Consider the following 14,865-nt stretch of genomic DNA (forward strand, 5'->3'; position numbering starts at 1 on the left):
TATTACAATAGCCTTCTTTCTGGTCTGTCACCTTTGGCTTCCTCTAGTCTGTTCTCCATGTAGCAGCCAGAGTGACCCTTTTAAAGGTTAAATCAATCGTTTACTCCCCCACTCAAAATATACCAATTACTCTGCATAAAATCCAAAATATTCTTGTGTTCAAATGTGTCCTCAAAGCCTTCCACAATGACGCCAAATGAAAGGAGCCTTATACTACCCCAGCCCTCTCTTCCCCGAGCTCAAGTGTTCTTTTCTTCTGTCACATACATGTTTATCTATCTCTCCCCTCTAGAATATGTTACGAGAGCAATAACTCCGTTTTGTTCATTGCTACGTTCCCAGCACCAAGAACAGCGCCCACACACTCCGAGCCAAAGCCAACATCATACGCAATGATAAAGCGCAGAGGCAATCCCATTATAGTAACAAGAAACAAAATAAAACTGAGCATAAAAGCCTTATAAGTGAAACATATGAAGGGACTACTCGTATGTTCTCCTATGACAAACTGTCATATCAAAAAAATGTATAAAATAGTGTTTTGACTAGATGTTATATGTATTCCAAAATACTATATGCCAGCTGCCAAACTGGTAAATTTATCATTTTTTTAAACTTTTAAGTGTGTGAAGTACACTTCAACCATTAAAATAGTTTTAGAAAGTCTTCAATGCACATACAGCCCACTGAAGTTTTACAACTCATGTAACCACCACCCAAGATCAAGATATAGAACATTTCCTGAACTTCAGAAGCTCCTTTGGACCTACTCTGTCAATACCATCCCCCAGAGGTAAGCAATAGTCTGACTTCTTTCATTCAATTATGCCTGTACTTGAACTTCATATAACTAGAATCAAACACTGTAACCTTTTGTGTCTGGCGTCTTTTACTCAACTTTGTATCTCTAAGATGCACCCATGTTGTTGTATGCATGAGTAGTGCCTACTACTCATTTTTTTAATCACTGAGTAGCATTCCATTTTATGAATATACCACGATGTATCCAATCTACTATTAATGACATTTAGGTTGTTACAGTTTGGGGGTTAGTATTAGGTTGGTGCAAAAGTAACTGCGGTTTAAAAAGTTTTAAAAAATTGCAAAAACCACAATTACTTTTGCACCAACCTAATACAAATAATGTTGCCATAAATAATCTTGGGTATATCTTTCAGTAGATATATTAACTTATTTGCAAAATGATAAAGTTTTTGTTTAGTTGGTTTTGGGGGGGACAGTATTTATAATACCTTAGATGGGTGAGGATGCAGGGAACTACAAGTGGACATTGCTGGTGAGAGTATAAACTGGAATAACCTTTCTGGAGGACAATCTGACCATAAGGACAAGAAGCCTAAAAATATCTGTGCCCTGTGACTAATAATTCTACTTCAAGGAAATTTCTTATTGAGTACTTACACGTGCTAGATCTTCTTCTAAGTGTTTTACATGTATTAACTCATTTGATTTATTCTAAGGAAATAATTACAGATACTCACAATGATTTGTTTAGAAGGATGTCAACAGCCTATTAATACATCGTTAGGAAATACAAGAAAAAGTAGTAAACAAGGTAAAAAAACTAACACAAGGGGAATCGCTTTAAAACGTATTGTATTTCTGTGAAATTAAACACTATGTAGCCACTAAAAATGTTTTCAAAGAACATTAAAGATACAGGAAAAAGTATGCATTAATAAAAGAAGTTAGGTAACAGTGGAATGCATAAAATGAATTCGTTTTTCTAACACAAACCTATACCATAAATGCTGAAATAGTGGTAATCTCTGGAAGACATGGGTACTTTTCATATTTTTGATAGTTTTCTATACTCCATTTTTTTCTGTATTACTTTTGTCAGTCAGAAAGATTGTGACCAAAAAGACTAACAAACAAAGGTGTTTACAATCTAATGGAAAGACAACGACATTAAAATACAACTAAATTAGGGCAAAGATACAGTACTGCACAGGCCGATACTAAGTGTACTACAGAAAGGCACCTCGCCTAGGCATGAGGGGGTGGGACATTATCAGGAAAGCTCTCCATTGTCTTACTTCCACCAAGGACTCAGAGAGGAAGAATTCCAGCTCTAGGTTGGAAGGAACCTTCCCAGAAAAATCCTGTTAATTTCTCAGCTCACCACCCCCAGGGTATCACTTATATATGGTACACCGGCAAGTGTTCTTTTCCCCTCTCACTTACAAAAAAGCCTTTGGCGGCTCATGGATGGGAATTCCTGAACACCAAGTACGCCGTCAAAGTTCTAAGAGCCTCAAACTTGGAGGAGGCTGGTTCTAGCCACCCTGCTGCCTGGGAGGAAAGCATCCCAGGCGCTCCTTTCCTGTCAGAATAAATTAGGGCAATCACTTTTCAGATGTCCAGGTGTCAGAAACTCCAGGGTTTGATATAAACCCAAATTTATATCAAAATTCACTGATTCTTTAGTTTACAAAACTTCTATTTGAACAAATAAAATTATCCAGGTAAAGGCAATCCTTTGTATCTCTTCCTCCTCCACAAGTGAACCAGCCCTAGAAACCAAAGGAAAGCTGAACAAGTACCTTAGTACTTTAGGGGCCAATTCGCACATAAACAAGTGATTTTTTTTTTTTAGTAATTTAATACATAAGGAACATTTTGCTGTGTTCAAAAAAAATCACTCATTTCATGGTACAGTAAACATTAAAGCAAATATTGATCACAGGGAAAACATGTAGACCCCAAATTACCAATAATACTTCATTAGGAATTAAACTTGCTAATAAGATATTGCTTTTGCATGGCAGGGTAACATCATTAAGTTTTCTAACTTTTGACATCTGAACCACATTAAATTCTCAAGGACTGCTGCTCAAAAAATCCCTGCATTCAAAAAATATATTTCAGAGTCACTACCACAGATATGAAGTGACACACATTTATGTGACAAAACAGAGCATTCGTGTTTTGGCCTCGCTCTCCCTCCCTCACATATATATACCCTCTTTATTTTTCCTTCAACTTCTCCTGTTTTCAAATTTATACTTCAAAGTATTAAAAAATACTCCATAAACTACCTGCAACTTTAATGGTTTGTCAGGCGGGAGACCCTGCTCGCTGCGCCATTTGTCGTGCAGGGTCTCAGCTCCCACTCCCCGCCCAAGAACGCAGGACACGGTAAGGCCAAAAAGGAACACCCATGGAGCCATAAGTAGGGGAGTCAAACCAATATATTCTCGCTGGCGTCTGGGCTGGAGACACAGGAAGCAGGATCTACATAATCTGCCTAATAGCAGTCCGCACTTGCCAGCCACCATCTTCTTGCTAGCCCCCATTCCCTTCTGCTAGCATAGCCACAGCCGTTATATTAGTGGCCAATGGCTTACGGGTTACAGCTGACGGCCAACTAGCCACAGCTGCTGGCATCTGATCACAGTTGATGGCCATTTACTACCCGAGCCAGCACCTTTCTATGTGAGGCCGAGAGCCTGGAAACTGTTTTTTGGGGTTTTGTCCCCACACTCCACCCCTACAGGGTCTCGCCTCACAATCTACGCGACAAGCGTCTTCTGCGAGGGGCCCTGTGCAAGGAGCCTGGAGGTGAATGCACTATCCTGAACACAGCCAGGCTCTCTGGGCACAGCCAGGGTTTCTCAGGGCACCACCACAGTACTTCTGGGCACAGCCAGACATCCTGGGCTTCTTAGGGTACCACCTGTCTCCCCGGGCACAGCCAGGTTTTCTCAGGGGACCACCACAGTACTTCTGGTCACAGCCAGACTTCCTGGGCTTCTTAGGGTACCACCTGTCTCCCCGGGCACAGCCAGGTTTTCTCAGGGGACCACCACAGTACTTCTGGGCACAGCCAGACTTCCTGGGCTTCTTAGGGTACCACCTGTCTCCCCGGGCACAGCCAGAGTTTCTCAGGGCACTGCCACTCTCTCTGGACACAGCCAGACTTCCTGGACTCAGCCAGGGCCTCTCAGGGCATTGCCACTCTCTCTGGACACAGCCAGACTTCCTGGACACAGCCAGGGCCTCAGGGCACTGCCACTCTCTCTGGGCACAGCCAGACTTCCTGGACACAGCCAGGGCCTCTCAGGGCACTGCCACTCTCTCTGGGCACAGCCAGACTTCCTGGACTCAGCCAGGGCTCTCAGGGCACTGCCACTCTCTCTCTGTGCCTCTCGGGGTACTGTGCTGGAACAACAGCGGCTCACATCAAGGTGCTTACATATTATCAATGGCGGCCAGTCAAGACACAAAAGCAAACATCAAACCAGTCCCACTACATGGTGGTATGTTCCCAAACAGTCAAGCGTCCATTAAATCAGGGATAGAAGGCAGTTCCTCATAGTCCATAGTCATTCGCCAGGGCTGTCCTGGGGGTGAGGGATGACCTTGACCTCACCCTCATCTCCCACGGAGGACTTAGCAAGTGTTTCCTCCTGGGACAAGTCCCGCATCCAAGTTGCCTCAGCAAGCAGTTCCCAGCCCACAGGGCAGCAACAACCTTCGCTTTCTCCGCTTTCTCCGGCCTCTGCTGGTTGGGGAACCATCCACATCTTTCCACCCCTCCACGGGGATCGAGCTCTCCGGCAGCTGCTCCTCCTGGTCTTCCTCAGACTGAGCTTTCATACGCACAAACTGCTCCACTGCCCTTCGGAAAGCTTTGGCCAGCACCGTATCCTGCCGACTACGCCATGTGTCAGGCGGGAGACCCTGCTCGCTGCGCCATTTGTCGTGCAGGGTCTCAGCTCCCACTCCCCGCCCAAGAACGCAGGACACGGTAAGGCCAAAAAGGAACACCCATGGAGCCATAAGTAGGGGAGTCAAACCAATATATTCTCGCTGGCGTCTGGGCTGGAGACACAGGAAGCAGGATCTACATAATCTGCCTAATAGCAGTCCGCACTTGCCAGCCACCATCTTCTTGCTAGCCCCCATTCCCTTCTGCTAGCATAGCCACAGCCGTTATATTAGTGGCCAATGGCTTACGGGTTACAGCTGACGGCCAACTAGCCACAGCTGCTGGCATCTGATCACAGTTGATGGCCATTTACTACCCGAGCCAGCACCTTTCTATGTGAGGCCGAGAGCCTGGAAACTGTTTTTTGGGGTTTTGTCCCCACATGGTTATAGTGTTAAATTACCTAAATTAAGATAAATAAAATTGTAGTCTAAAATGTATTAACCTATCAAATCTCCACACTGCACAACGGGACAAATTTCTTATGCAGCTAAAATAGTTCTTTGGGAAAAATAAGTATTTACCTAATCACTAGGGATTCTGGCTTTATTCTGGATGTAACCTAGATTGTTGGATAATCTCTATTCTGTTGCCTAGGGTATGTTATGGGAACAGAGGACGTAGAAATAGAATGGGCAAGATTTGGTGAGTTCAAGTTTCAGTTTTACATATAATCAAAACATAGAAAAACACTGGTTGGAGTAATGAAACACAACCTTGGATAATTTATTCTTAAGTACATGTGGCATGGTTATAGAAATATTCTCCGGACTGCTAAAGATTATCTGATGTAAAAATAAGGACGCTGTCCTCCTTTTACGCAGACAGCATGTTCTTGTTTTCCTCTGTTGGTGCTGTCAGTACCGTGCCAACTGAAACCTGATGAACTAAAACTGACTGTACTTGAAAATTAAGGGAAACTAAGTGTCCCTAGCACTCAGCACCCAAAAGGCCGGGGTAATTTAAATGGTTTTCTCTCCCAGGGCCAGTAGGGGGAGACGAAGACATCTGGCCCGGCCGCGCAGTGTTTCTGTAAAACTGGGGAGGGGGAGCGGGGGCTGTATTTAAATGTCCTGCTGTCAATCAAAGGACACTTCCTACGATCACGGTCCCCAGATCTGCTGTTACCCCGCGGGCGTCCTCACGCCACGATGCCCCACCAAACGGCGCTCGGGAGACCTGCTTCACCTAAGGGTGACCGCAGGCTGGGCCACAACACCCAAATAAGGACTTTGGGAGCCCAACGCCAACTAGTTTCTTTGTTTAAATGCCTGCGAATCCCTCCCACGCCGGAGTCAAGAGGCGGTGGCGCCGCCCTTTATTAGCCTCCCACTTTGATTACAAAACACACGAGTCGGCGGCCCCGCGGCGGAGGCGGCCCGAGCCCGCACAAACGTCAAACCGGGCTCCGCTCGGCGCCCCCGCCCCCGCCCCCGGTACCCGCCGGCCGGTCACAGTGCGGCCGCCCCGGGCCCCGCGCGCCCGCCGGTGTCGCCGGCCCCGCGGGCGACGGGCAATTTCACTCTTTGTAAAGTTTGGGCTGCGGCGCGGCGGCGACGCGGGGGTTGGCCCGCGAGGCTGTCCCCCGGCCCCGCCGCCCGCCCCGCCCCGGCCCCCGGCCCCCGGCCCCAAACTTCCCACCGGCCCCGTCCGCGGCCCCGCCAGCGCCTCATCTGTTGCGCTGTTTACTCCGCGGAGCCCGCGGGCTGGCGCTGCGGCGCCTCCGTCCCGGCGTCCCCGGCCGGGAAGTTTGAGAAAGACCCGGGAAGGGGGCGCGACGGGGACCTGCCGGGGAGGGGACGCGCGCGGCACCCGGAGACCCCGGGCTGGGCGACCCGGCCGCCTGCCGGAAGCTCCGCGCGGCGGTCGACGGGGCAACGCGGCCGGGCGGGCGGCGACTCCCAGCCGGGAGCCCGGGGCGGGCGGCCAGGCTCCGGGCCGGCGCTGCGCCCTCCGCCCGCCCGGCCGCGTCCCCTCGCCCGCTCTGCCCCGGCCAACTTCTCGGCCGGCGCCTTTGTTCCCGTTTGTTGCGGCGACTCTGGTCGGGCCGGGCGATCCCACCGGCCCCCGCAGCCCGCCCGGCGCCCGGCGCGCCCGGGGCCCCGTCGTCCGGCTGCCCGGGCCGGGGACTCGGCGGCCGGGCCGCGGGGCGCTCGCAGCGGCGCGGCGGCCGAGCGGAAGGGGACGCGGGTGGCCGGCGGCGCGGCGGGTGGCCGGTGGCCGGTGGCGGCGGCGGCGGCGGCGGCGGGGCTCGAGGGGGTTTATTTACCTGCCGTGGAACCAGTCCTTGCAGATATCGCACTCGATCATGAAGCGGTTCACGTCGTAGGGCTGCCGGCACACGCAGTAGACCGGCGGGGGCGGCGGGGGCGCCGAGGCCCGGCCCGGAGCCGCCACAGACACGGCAGCCGCGGCGGCTCCCGCTGCTGCTCCCGCGGCCACCGCCGCCGCCGCTCCGGCCATCTTTAAAAAACACACACACGCTCGCTCGCTCCTCCGCTCGCCGACTGGAGCGAGCGCAGCCGCCAGCCAGCGCCGCCTCCTGCAGCAGCCGGAGCAGCAGCCCAGGCGGCGGCGGCGGCGGCGGCGGCGGCGGCGGCGGCGCCTCAGTGCGCGCGCGCGAGACCGCGGCGCGGGGGGGGGGGGAGCGGGAGGCGGCGCGCGCACGGCGCGCGAGGCCCCGGCCCGGCTCCTTCCGGCGCTGCGGGCGGGGACGCGCGTCGCGCGCACGTCGTCCGGCCGCCTGCGCGCGCACCCCGCCGCCCTCCGGTGGGTGGAGCGCGGGCACCGGCTGAAGGGCGCGCGGAGCGGGGGCGGCGGAGGGAGGCCGGGGCTCCCTGAGGACACGCGCGGCGGCGGGCGGGTGCGAGGGGCCGGCGGCGGCTTTCGGATTGAAAGCGAGGCCGGGAAGTCCCTGCGCAGGGAACGGCGGCGCCCGCGGCGCCCGTGCTCGGAGGGGGGAAGCGAGGGAGTCGCAGCCCCGCCACGGCCCCCTCCGGGCGGAGAGCGAACCTCCCGTCGAGTAGCCGCGCCCCGCGCCCTCCGTGGGGCCGAGTGGACGGCCAGGCACGCGGAGCCGGGTCTGCGCCTGCGGGTGCGCGAGTGTGCGCAGGGCTCGTTCAAACTTGGAAAACCGCCCCCCGGCTGCTCTCCGACCGGCTGGGAAGTGGGCCGCCGGTAGGTGGCGGGCCTTGTCCCCGAGAGGGGCTCGGTCACGTCCGTGCGCCGAGAGGCACCAGCTCCGGGTGTGGCTGGTGGAGAGGGCCGGAGCGGGACACCGCGTTCACGAATTCCACGCCGTGGGTGCGAAGGCCGGCGGCGGCCACACCTCGGAGAGGGGACCCTGCAAATAGTGTGGCGCTTGTCGCATGATAGGCCGTTGGTCAATAGTTTTGAATGAAGGGTGAGACGGATAATGACAGTAGCTAACAAATACTCACTGGAGAAAGGTTGCCTTTTCAGGCAGAGGTGGACCGCGGGTGGCAAACGCAGGAAAGCAAGACCGCGGAAAAGGGGACTCCTGCGTATGTACTTACTAGATCAGTCCTCCTGTCGGAACTGATGTCGCGTCACTGCTGCCGTCCCTTCCTCTGCCGGGCCACACTGCTTCACCCCCGCGTCCCTGCTGACACGCCAAGGCCCAGGGGCCCCTCCCGGGAGGTGAGGATGCCCCACACTAGGCCCATTCCCCGTCTGGGGCCTTAAATACCAACTGGAAGGGATGTCGACGATGGTTGAATCAGATATCTGTAGCTGGATTTCATGGGGATTTCTATCATTGGGGAAAGCGCTGTAGCTCCCATGTCACCAAGCCCCAGGCAGAGAATTGCTGGTCTATTTTTATAATTGAGGAAAGCAAATAACTTGCCTAAAGTCTCAGATCTGAGCTGGAGCTAAAGTTTGTTTCTCGACGCTGTATCCAATCTTTTTGCTACCACACCACTGCTTGGCACATATTTTGCGGGAAAAGAACCACCTGGGAATCAGAATTGATCACAAAGTGAATGAGTTTGAAATATATTTCTAAAGGAGACCAAAAAAAAGTTACTGTCATTTTTGGCATGTTTAGAGGCATCAAGGATTGGAGGAGTGGAAAGAGCCCTACGTTCAGAGCTGCTTTATATAAGCTGTGCGACCTTGGGCAAGTCATTTCTCTTGAACTAGATTCTGGAAGATGTGTTCAGAGAAAAATTATGGATAATACCTTCTTTAACTACACAGAGGTTTCATAACAAGGAAAAGAGATAACATTTTTTTAAAGTACATTGTAGAGGATGTGTGTTGTTCAGGGGACAGAACAACAGTGTGTCAGGAAAGGTGAGGCAGCCAAATCTGTCCTGCTGGACATGGGAAAAGGAGGGCCTCCCCACAGCGGCCTGATATGGGGTATTCTCACCTTCCTGGAGGGGACACTTGACCTTGGAATGTCAGCATGGGGGGGTGGGGGACAGTGTAGCCGGCACAGAAGGTGATGGGAGATGAGTTATGTACAAGAGGATTGATCTAATTAAATACACAGTAGTCCCCCGTTTTCCGCAGTTTTACTTTTCCTGGTTTCACTTACCTGCAGTCAAACGTGGTCTGAAAATATTACATTGAAAATTCCAGAAGTAAACAATTTATAAGTTTTAAATTGCATGCTGTTTTGAGTAGTGTGATGAAATCTCACCCATCCGCTCCATCCTGCCCAGGTCATGAACCATCCTTTAGTCCAGCGTCTTCACGCTGTATACACTACCTGCCCATTAGTCACCTAGTCACCATCTTGGTAATCAGATCAACTGTCCTGATGCCGCAGTGCTTGTGTTCAAGTCACCCTTATTTTACTTAATAATGGCCCCAAAGCACAAGAATAGTGATGCTGGCAATTTAGACGTGTCAAAGAGAAGCCATGAACTTTATCAGAGGTATGTATGTATAAGAAAAAACATAGCATGTATAGGGTTCGGTACTATCTGTGGTTTCAGGCATCCCCTGGAGGTCTTGGAACATATACCCCACAAGTAAGGGAGGACCACTGTATTAAGGAAATTGGGAGCCAGTTGTGGGGGTGGGGGGTCTCCCACTGATTGTAGTTTCTGTGGAACACCAACCCGACGAAATATTCTGGGGACTGAGGGGTTTCCATAGCCAAGTACCTTTGGATTAGGCTACATCATGTGTCTTCTACAGGTAAAAACAAGTAAAGAAACCCTGGAACCTGTGTAATTTTGACTCAGCCATCACCCAGTCATTTGACCTCTTAAGTTGTGTGTTTTTCTTTTTTCCTAATAGCCATTAATGCCCCATGGAACAAACGCACCGTGTTTCCCCGAAAATAAGACCTAGCCGGACCATCACCTCTAATGCATCTTTTGGAGCAAAAATTAATATAAGACCTGTTCTTATTTTACTATAAGACCGGTCTTTATAATATAACGTAATATAATATAATACCCAGTCTTCTATTAATTTTTGCTCCAAAAGACGCATTGCGGCTGATTGTCCGGCTAGGTCTTATTTTCAGGGAAACAACGGTCGTTTGGGAATGCTACATTGAACCACTGACGGGCATTAAATGATAGCGCTTTGCTCTTGGATAGCACTTTATTTACTTGATCCTCATGACAGCCTGTTTATCAGATTCACAGTAAGCAGGGAACAGTCTGCCTGAAGTTACAGGGAGAAGACAGAACTTTTAATTTTGCAGCTCTGAAGGGGAGAGGACATGTCTGGATGGGAAACATCGCCCAGGGAGAATAGATCTGAAAGAGGGATGTATCATCGGTTCTGGGAGAAAGACAGCAGAGTCTCTGAAAGAAGGCAGGACCCCAACACGCAAAAGTCAGCAGCTTTGCCAATACTCAGACTGATTTTTTATGCACCAGGAGCTGGGGAAAATTCTAAACTGACAGCCCAAGGTGAAGATGTTATTAAAGGGGGACTGCTAGCCTATTGAACATATTCAATCAAAGTGCAAACCTAAGCATGTAACAGTGATGAGAAAGTATAAATGGAGGCACAGCTGATAAGTGACACTGGTCAGGAAAGTGAATCCAAAACACAGCTCAACATGACACACCTCCTTGAGAGATACAATATAAAGTACACAGCATCACATACGAGGTATTCTCACTAAAAATATTTAATCTAAATGTAATTAAGCCTTCAGACTTAACTTCCAGTTTATAGGGAGTTCAGGAGACAAAGCAAGACATTGTCTGATAAGGGAATTAAGACCTAGCCAAATGTAAAACACTCCACAAGACGATGGGCTTAGTTTCTTGTAAACAGTTGTCATTTTATAGAAAACGTTTTTTGTAAGGAGAGGAGAGGAGCAATGTTCTAGATAAAAAGTCTTAAGAAAATAACCAAATACTATTCATGAACTTTGATCCTGATTCCAAAAACATCAGCTATGAAACCTAGGTGATAATTGGGAACGTGTTAATATAATCTGGGTATAAGATGATATTAAGAAAATGTTAATTTTCTTTGGTGGGATACATTATTGTGGCTTTGTAGAAGAATGTCATTTTTATGAGATACATGCTGAGGTTTTAAAGATGAAGCATTATGATGTCAGCACTTGCTTTGAAAGATTCAGCAAAAAAAGAAAAGAAGACAGATGGAGATGAATGAAGCAAATATAGTAAAACTAACAATTGTTAAATCCAGCTAATAATATGTCTATGAGTGTTTATTGTACTAGTCTCAATTTTTCTGTACTTTGCAAACTTTTTATAAGTTTAAAAATATAGCCTTTTCTTGAGTCTGTTCAGAAGTAGTTGATGATTTCCTATTCTGAATATCTCTTGTTTACTTTTATTTTGTTACAATATCTTCTAGAGTTACACCTGTCTTCCAGAAATCAAAGTGCTATGGGACTACTATTTTGTTAAGTTTTACAACCCAAATGAGTTGTGACCTAGGGAAGTAAAAGTTAGTCCTTCTAAACAGGAATAGGGAGGGGTACTTTTTTAGAAAATACTGGGGGTGCCAAAAACATGTATATAAGTAGACACTTGGGTCAGCGTTGCTCAAGCAGTAGTTCGCCGTAGTCGGAAGTGTCTGGACACTGATGGTAGCCACTTTGAGCACCTCGTCATTGCAGAAGTCAAATGTGACTTGTATTCATCTTTTGTTATCCGTATATATTTAGTATTACAATTTTAATACAGCTTTTTTCCTTTCTCAAAATGTGTATGCATTTTTCTGGTCCGCTCTGTATATATCTCCGGAGAGTCTCCTAAATGCTCCTGGCGCTGTGCCCGCACCCCTCCATCCCTTGTCTAATGGGAGATTTTGCTCCTGGGTGTGTGTGGGCAATATGGGAGGAGAAAAAAGTTGTACCTACCGTGCTAGACTGTGTATAAAAGGCTTCACCTTTTATAAGGTGAATTTTATAATGCCCAGTCTAACCATGAGAAAACCATCAGACACATTCCAATAGAGGGGCATTCCCCGAAGTACCTGAAGATCATGGCAAACAAGGAAAGCCTGAGAAATTGTCACAGCCAAGTGGAGCCTAAGGAGACATGACAATCTAGTGTCATGTGGTATCCTAGATGAGATCCTGAAACACAAAAAGGACATTAGGTGAAAACTAAGGAAATCTGAATAAACCATGGGCTTTCGTTAATCGTAAGGTACCAATATCGCTTCATTAATTGTAATAAATGTATCAGACAAATAGAGGATGTTAATAATAGGGGAACTTGCTATATGCCTATGGGAGCTCTGTACTATCTTCACTGTTCTGTACATTTAAATCTGTTCTAAAAATTAAAGTCTATTTAAAATTAAAACAAAAAGTTTTCTCTTTCAGGGGCCTAGAGCCTAGAGCAATGGTGTAATCACAGATGTTTTAAATTTGTGTATCACTTTGGTCTATCAAAATATTGTAGTGTGCATCACCGACAAAATCCCCAGGTTTCAAATACAAACCCAGTCACTGAAAAACAGTTACGCAGGGCACGAGATCATGGTTTCCCATTCTGAGTTCTGTGGTAGTTCCACGCAGTTTGGGACAGTATTCCTGGTGGAGTGAGCAGTAGATTATTAATGATTAAGTCTGGAAAAGGATGCGTGTCTGGGTCTGTGTGTTTGTGGACCTGGGATAAACCTGAGGGGATGGCTACATTTAAAAGTAACTTATGTATCCATCCATCCATTCATCATTGTCGAGTGTCTACTATATACATCCAGAGTTGCTAACACTTCAGAGATAAAACAGACAATCCCTGCCCTCAGTGGGCTCTCACTGTAAAACAGATAAACAAGTAAAGATGAAATTGTAACACAATAGGCTAAGTGTGCAGTGGAGGGAAAACACAAAGAGATGTGGCAGCATGTGGCAGGGACATCTAATCCAGGCGGGGGTGATCAGGAAATGTTCACTCCTCAAGGACAGACATTCTATATCCTCAAGGAAGAAATTCTATATCCTTCACTGTCCCCATTTATGAAATGCTACAACTTTTACTTTGCAAGCAGTATAAGGAATTTTAACTCCCACCTCCAGGAGAGGTGGAATAGATAATAGAGAGAGAGAGACAGAGAGAGAGACAGAGAGAGAGAGACAGAGACACAGGCACAGGTGTAAACATACACGTCAACATAGATAATAGATATTAGGATTTTGGTTTCTCAGGTTATAAGAAACAAACCAAATAATCAAGGTAGTACTTACTAGTGAATGAGGTTGGCGTGCGTATCTTTAAAGGGGATCAAATGAGAGACAGTGGCAAAATCTCTAGTGTTACCCACAATCACAAACATTGATTAAGCACTCAAGGCGGTGTGTTTAACAATATTGCAGATATAAAGAAAAAACTGATAAATACTCTAATAGAAAATTACGGACACGTTCTCGATGAATTTTTGTTTCCATTCTTATTTCAGCGGTGATTCGTCCTCCTTTCTGATTAAGAGGAATCAGCAGTCACTCCTAATGATCAGTAAACAAATGTTTGTAAAATGCAAAGAATCTCTTTCAAATTGAACCCAAATGACAGGTAATTTTTGTGTGACCTGAAAATTGCAGCATTAAATATATCTGTAATAAGTTCAAATATTGTTCATTGTCTTTACATTCCTGATATATAACTTATAAACATTTTCGCCTGTAGATAACTCACAACCTATTAAGTCTGTACATTTAATTAAATTATGAGTCCTGCCTCTTAATTTTATTGCCTCACAGATTTGTTCCTTTATAGGTCTTAATTAAGAAGTTAGCATTAAAACCAGAGGGGGTTTGAAGTTTTTATTTTGTTTTCCACTTGAAAAAAATGCTGTAAAATACCACTGAATATCTTTCCGCATAGTATAAGAGACAGAGTTCCAAAATCCCAGCTATCTTTTGCTTAAGTACTTAAAAATAGGAATTAACGTCAAATTAGGCTTACTATTCAAGACCAGGTATGGGAAAGAAGTTTGTATTCCCATACGTTTGAGAAAGAATAGCTTTAAAGATGTTTTTAACAAACGCACTTTAAAAAAATTACCTTCGCACATAGTAACAAAAATCAGGTGGGTTAATAAGATTTTACCGAGGTCTGTTTCATGTAAAGTGCTATGTTGGGTGCCATGGAGAAAAATGAAAGAAATGTACAAATGGATCCTGCTTTTAAGAAACTTATAATTTATAAGAGCAAAACAGCGAGCAAAGGGTTAAGCATGAGGTACACAGGGAAGCCTGGAAAGCCAAGATTTTCAGAAAACTTGGAGAAAAGGACATTCAATCCAGAACAAATACAGAACTGCAGCACAGACTTACATAAAAGGTGCAAGGAAGATTAAAGCGTAGGATGAGCTGGGTCTTGCCAAAATAAGTTAAGGACAACCGAAAGGACTCTTTCATCTATATTTAGAGTCAGAAAAAGAACAAGGAAGGTATCGGCATGAAGCTTGGGGCAGATGGTGTAATATTGACAGATGATAAAGCAAAATTGTTCAACATCTATTTCGTTTTTCTGTTATCAGAAGATGTCTTTGAGCTAGCAAATTGCTAAAAAAGATGGCACGTGGGACTCAGTATTGATTTGACCCACTTATCTGTAGCAGGATGGGGAAGACAAGCAAGGTTCTCTATTTGAAACTACACTTAGCTTCTTTTCATTTTATTTTTTTAATTATTTTTTTCAGTT

At 47.1% G+C, this 14,865-nt stretch overlaps 1 protein-coding gene across 1 annotated transcript in view; it reads right to left on the reverse strand.

Annotated features, from left to right (window-relative positions):
• Positions 1-7,344, reverse strand: part of KDM7A (lysine demethylase 7A) — a 68,507-nt gene extending 61,163 nt beyond the window's left edge. The window contains exon 1 of the mRNA XM_081038614.1: positions 7,005-7,344. Within this exon, the coding sequence (XP_080894740.1) occupies positions 7,005-7,198 (194 nt within the window). The 5' untranslated portion in view covers positions 7,199-7,344. The remainder of the gene's footprint in view (positions 1-7,004) is intronic.
• Positions 7,345-14,865: the final 7,521 nt, after the last annotated feature.

Source organism: Rhinolophus hipposideros (genome assembly GCF_964194185.1).
Source record: "Rhinolophus hipposideros genome assembly, chromosome: 25".
Classification (NCBI taxonomy): Eukaryota; Metazoa; Chordata; class Mammalia; order Chiroptera; family Rhinolophidae; genus Rhinolophus; species Rhinolophus hipposideros.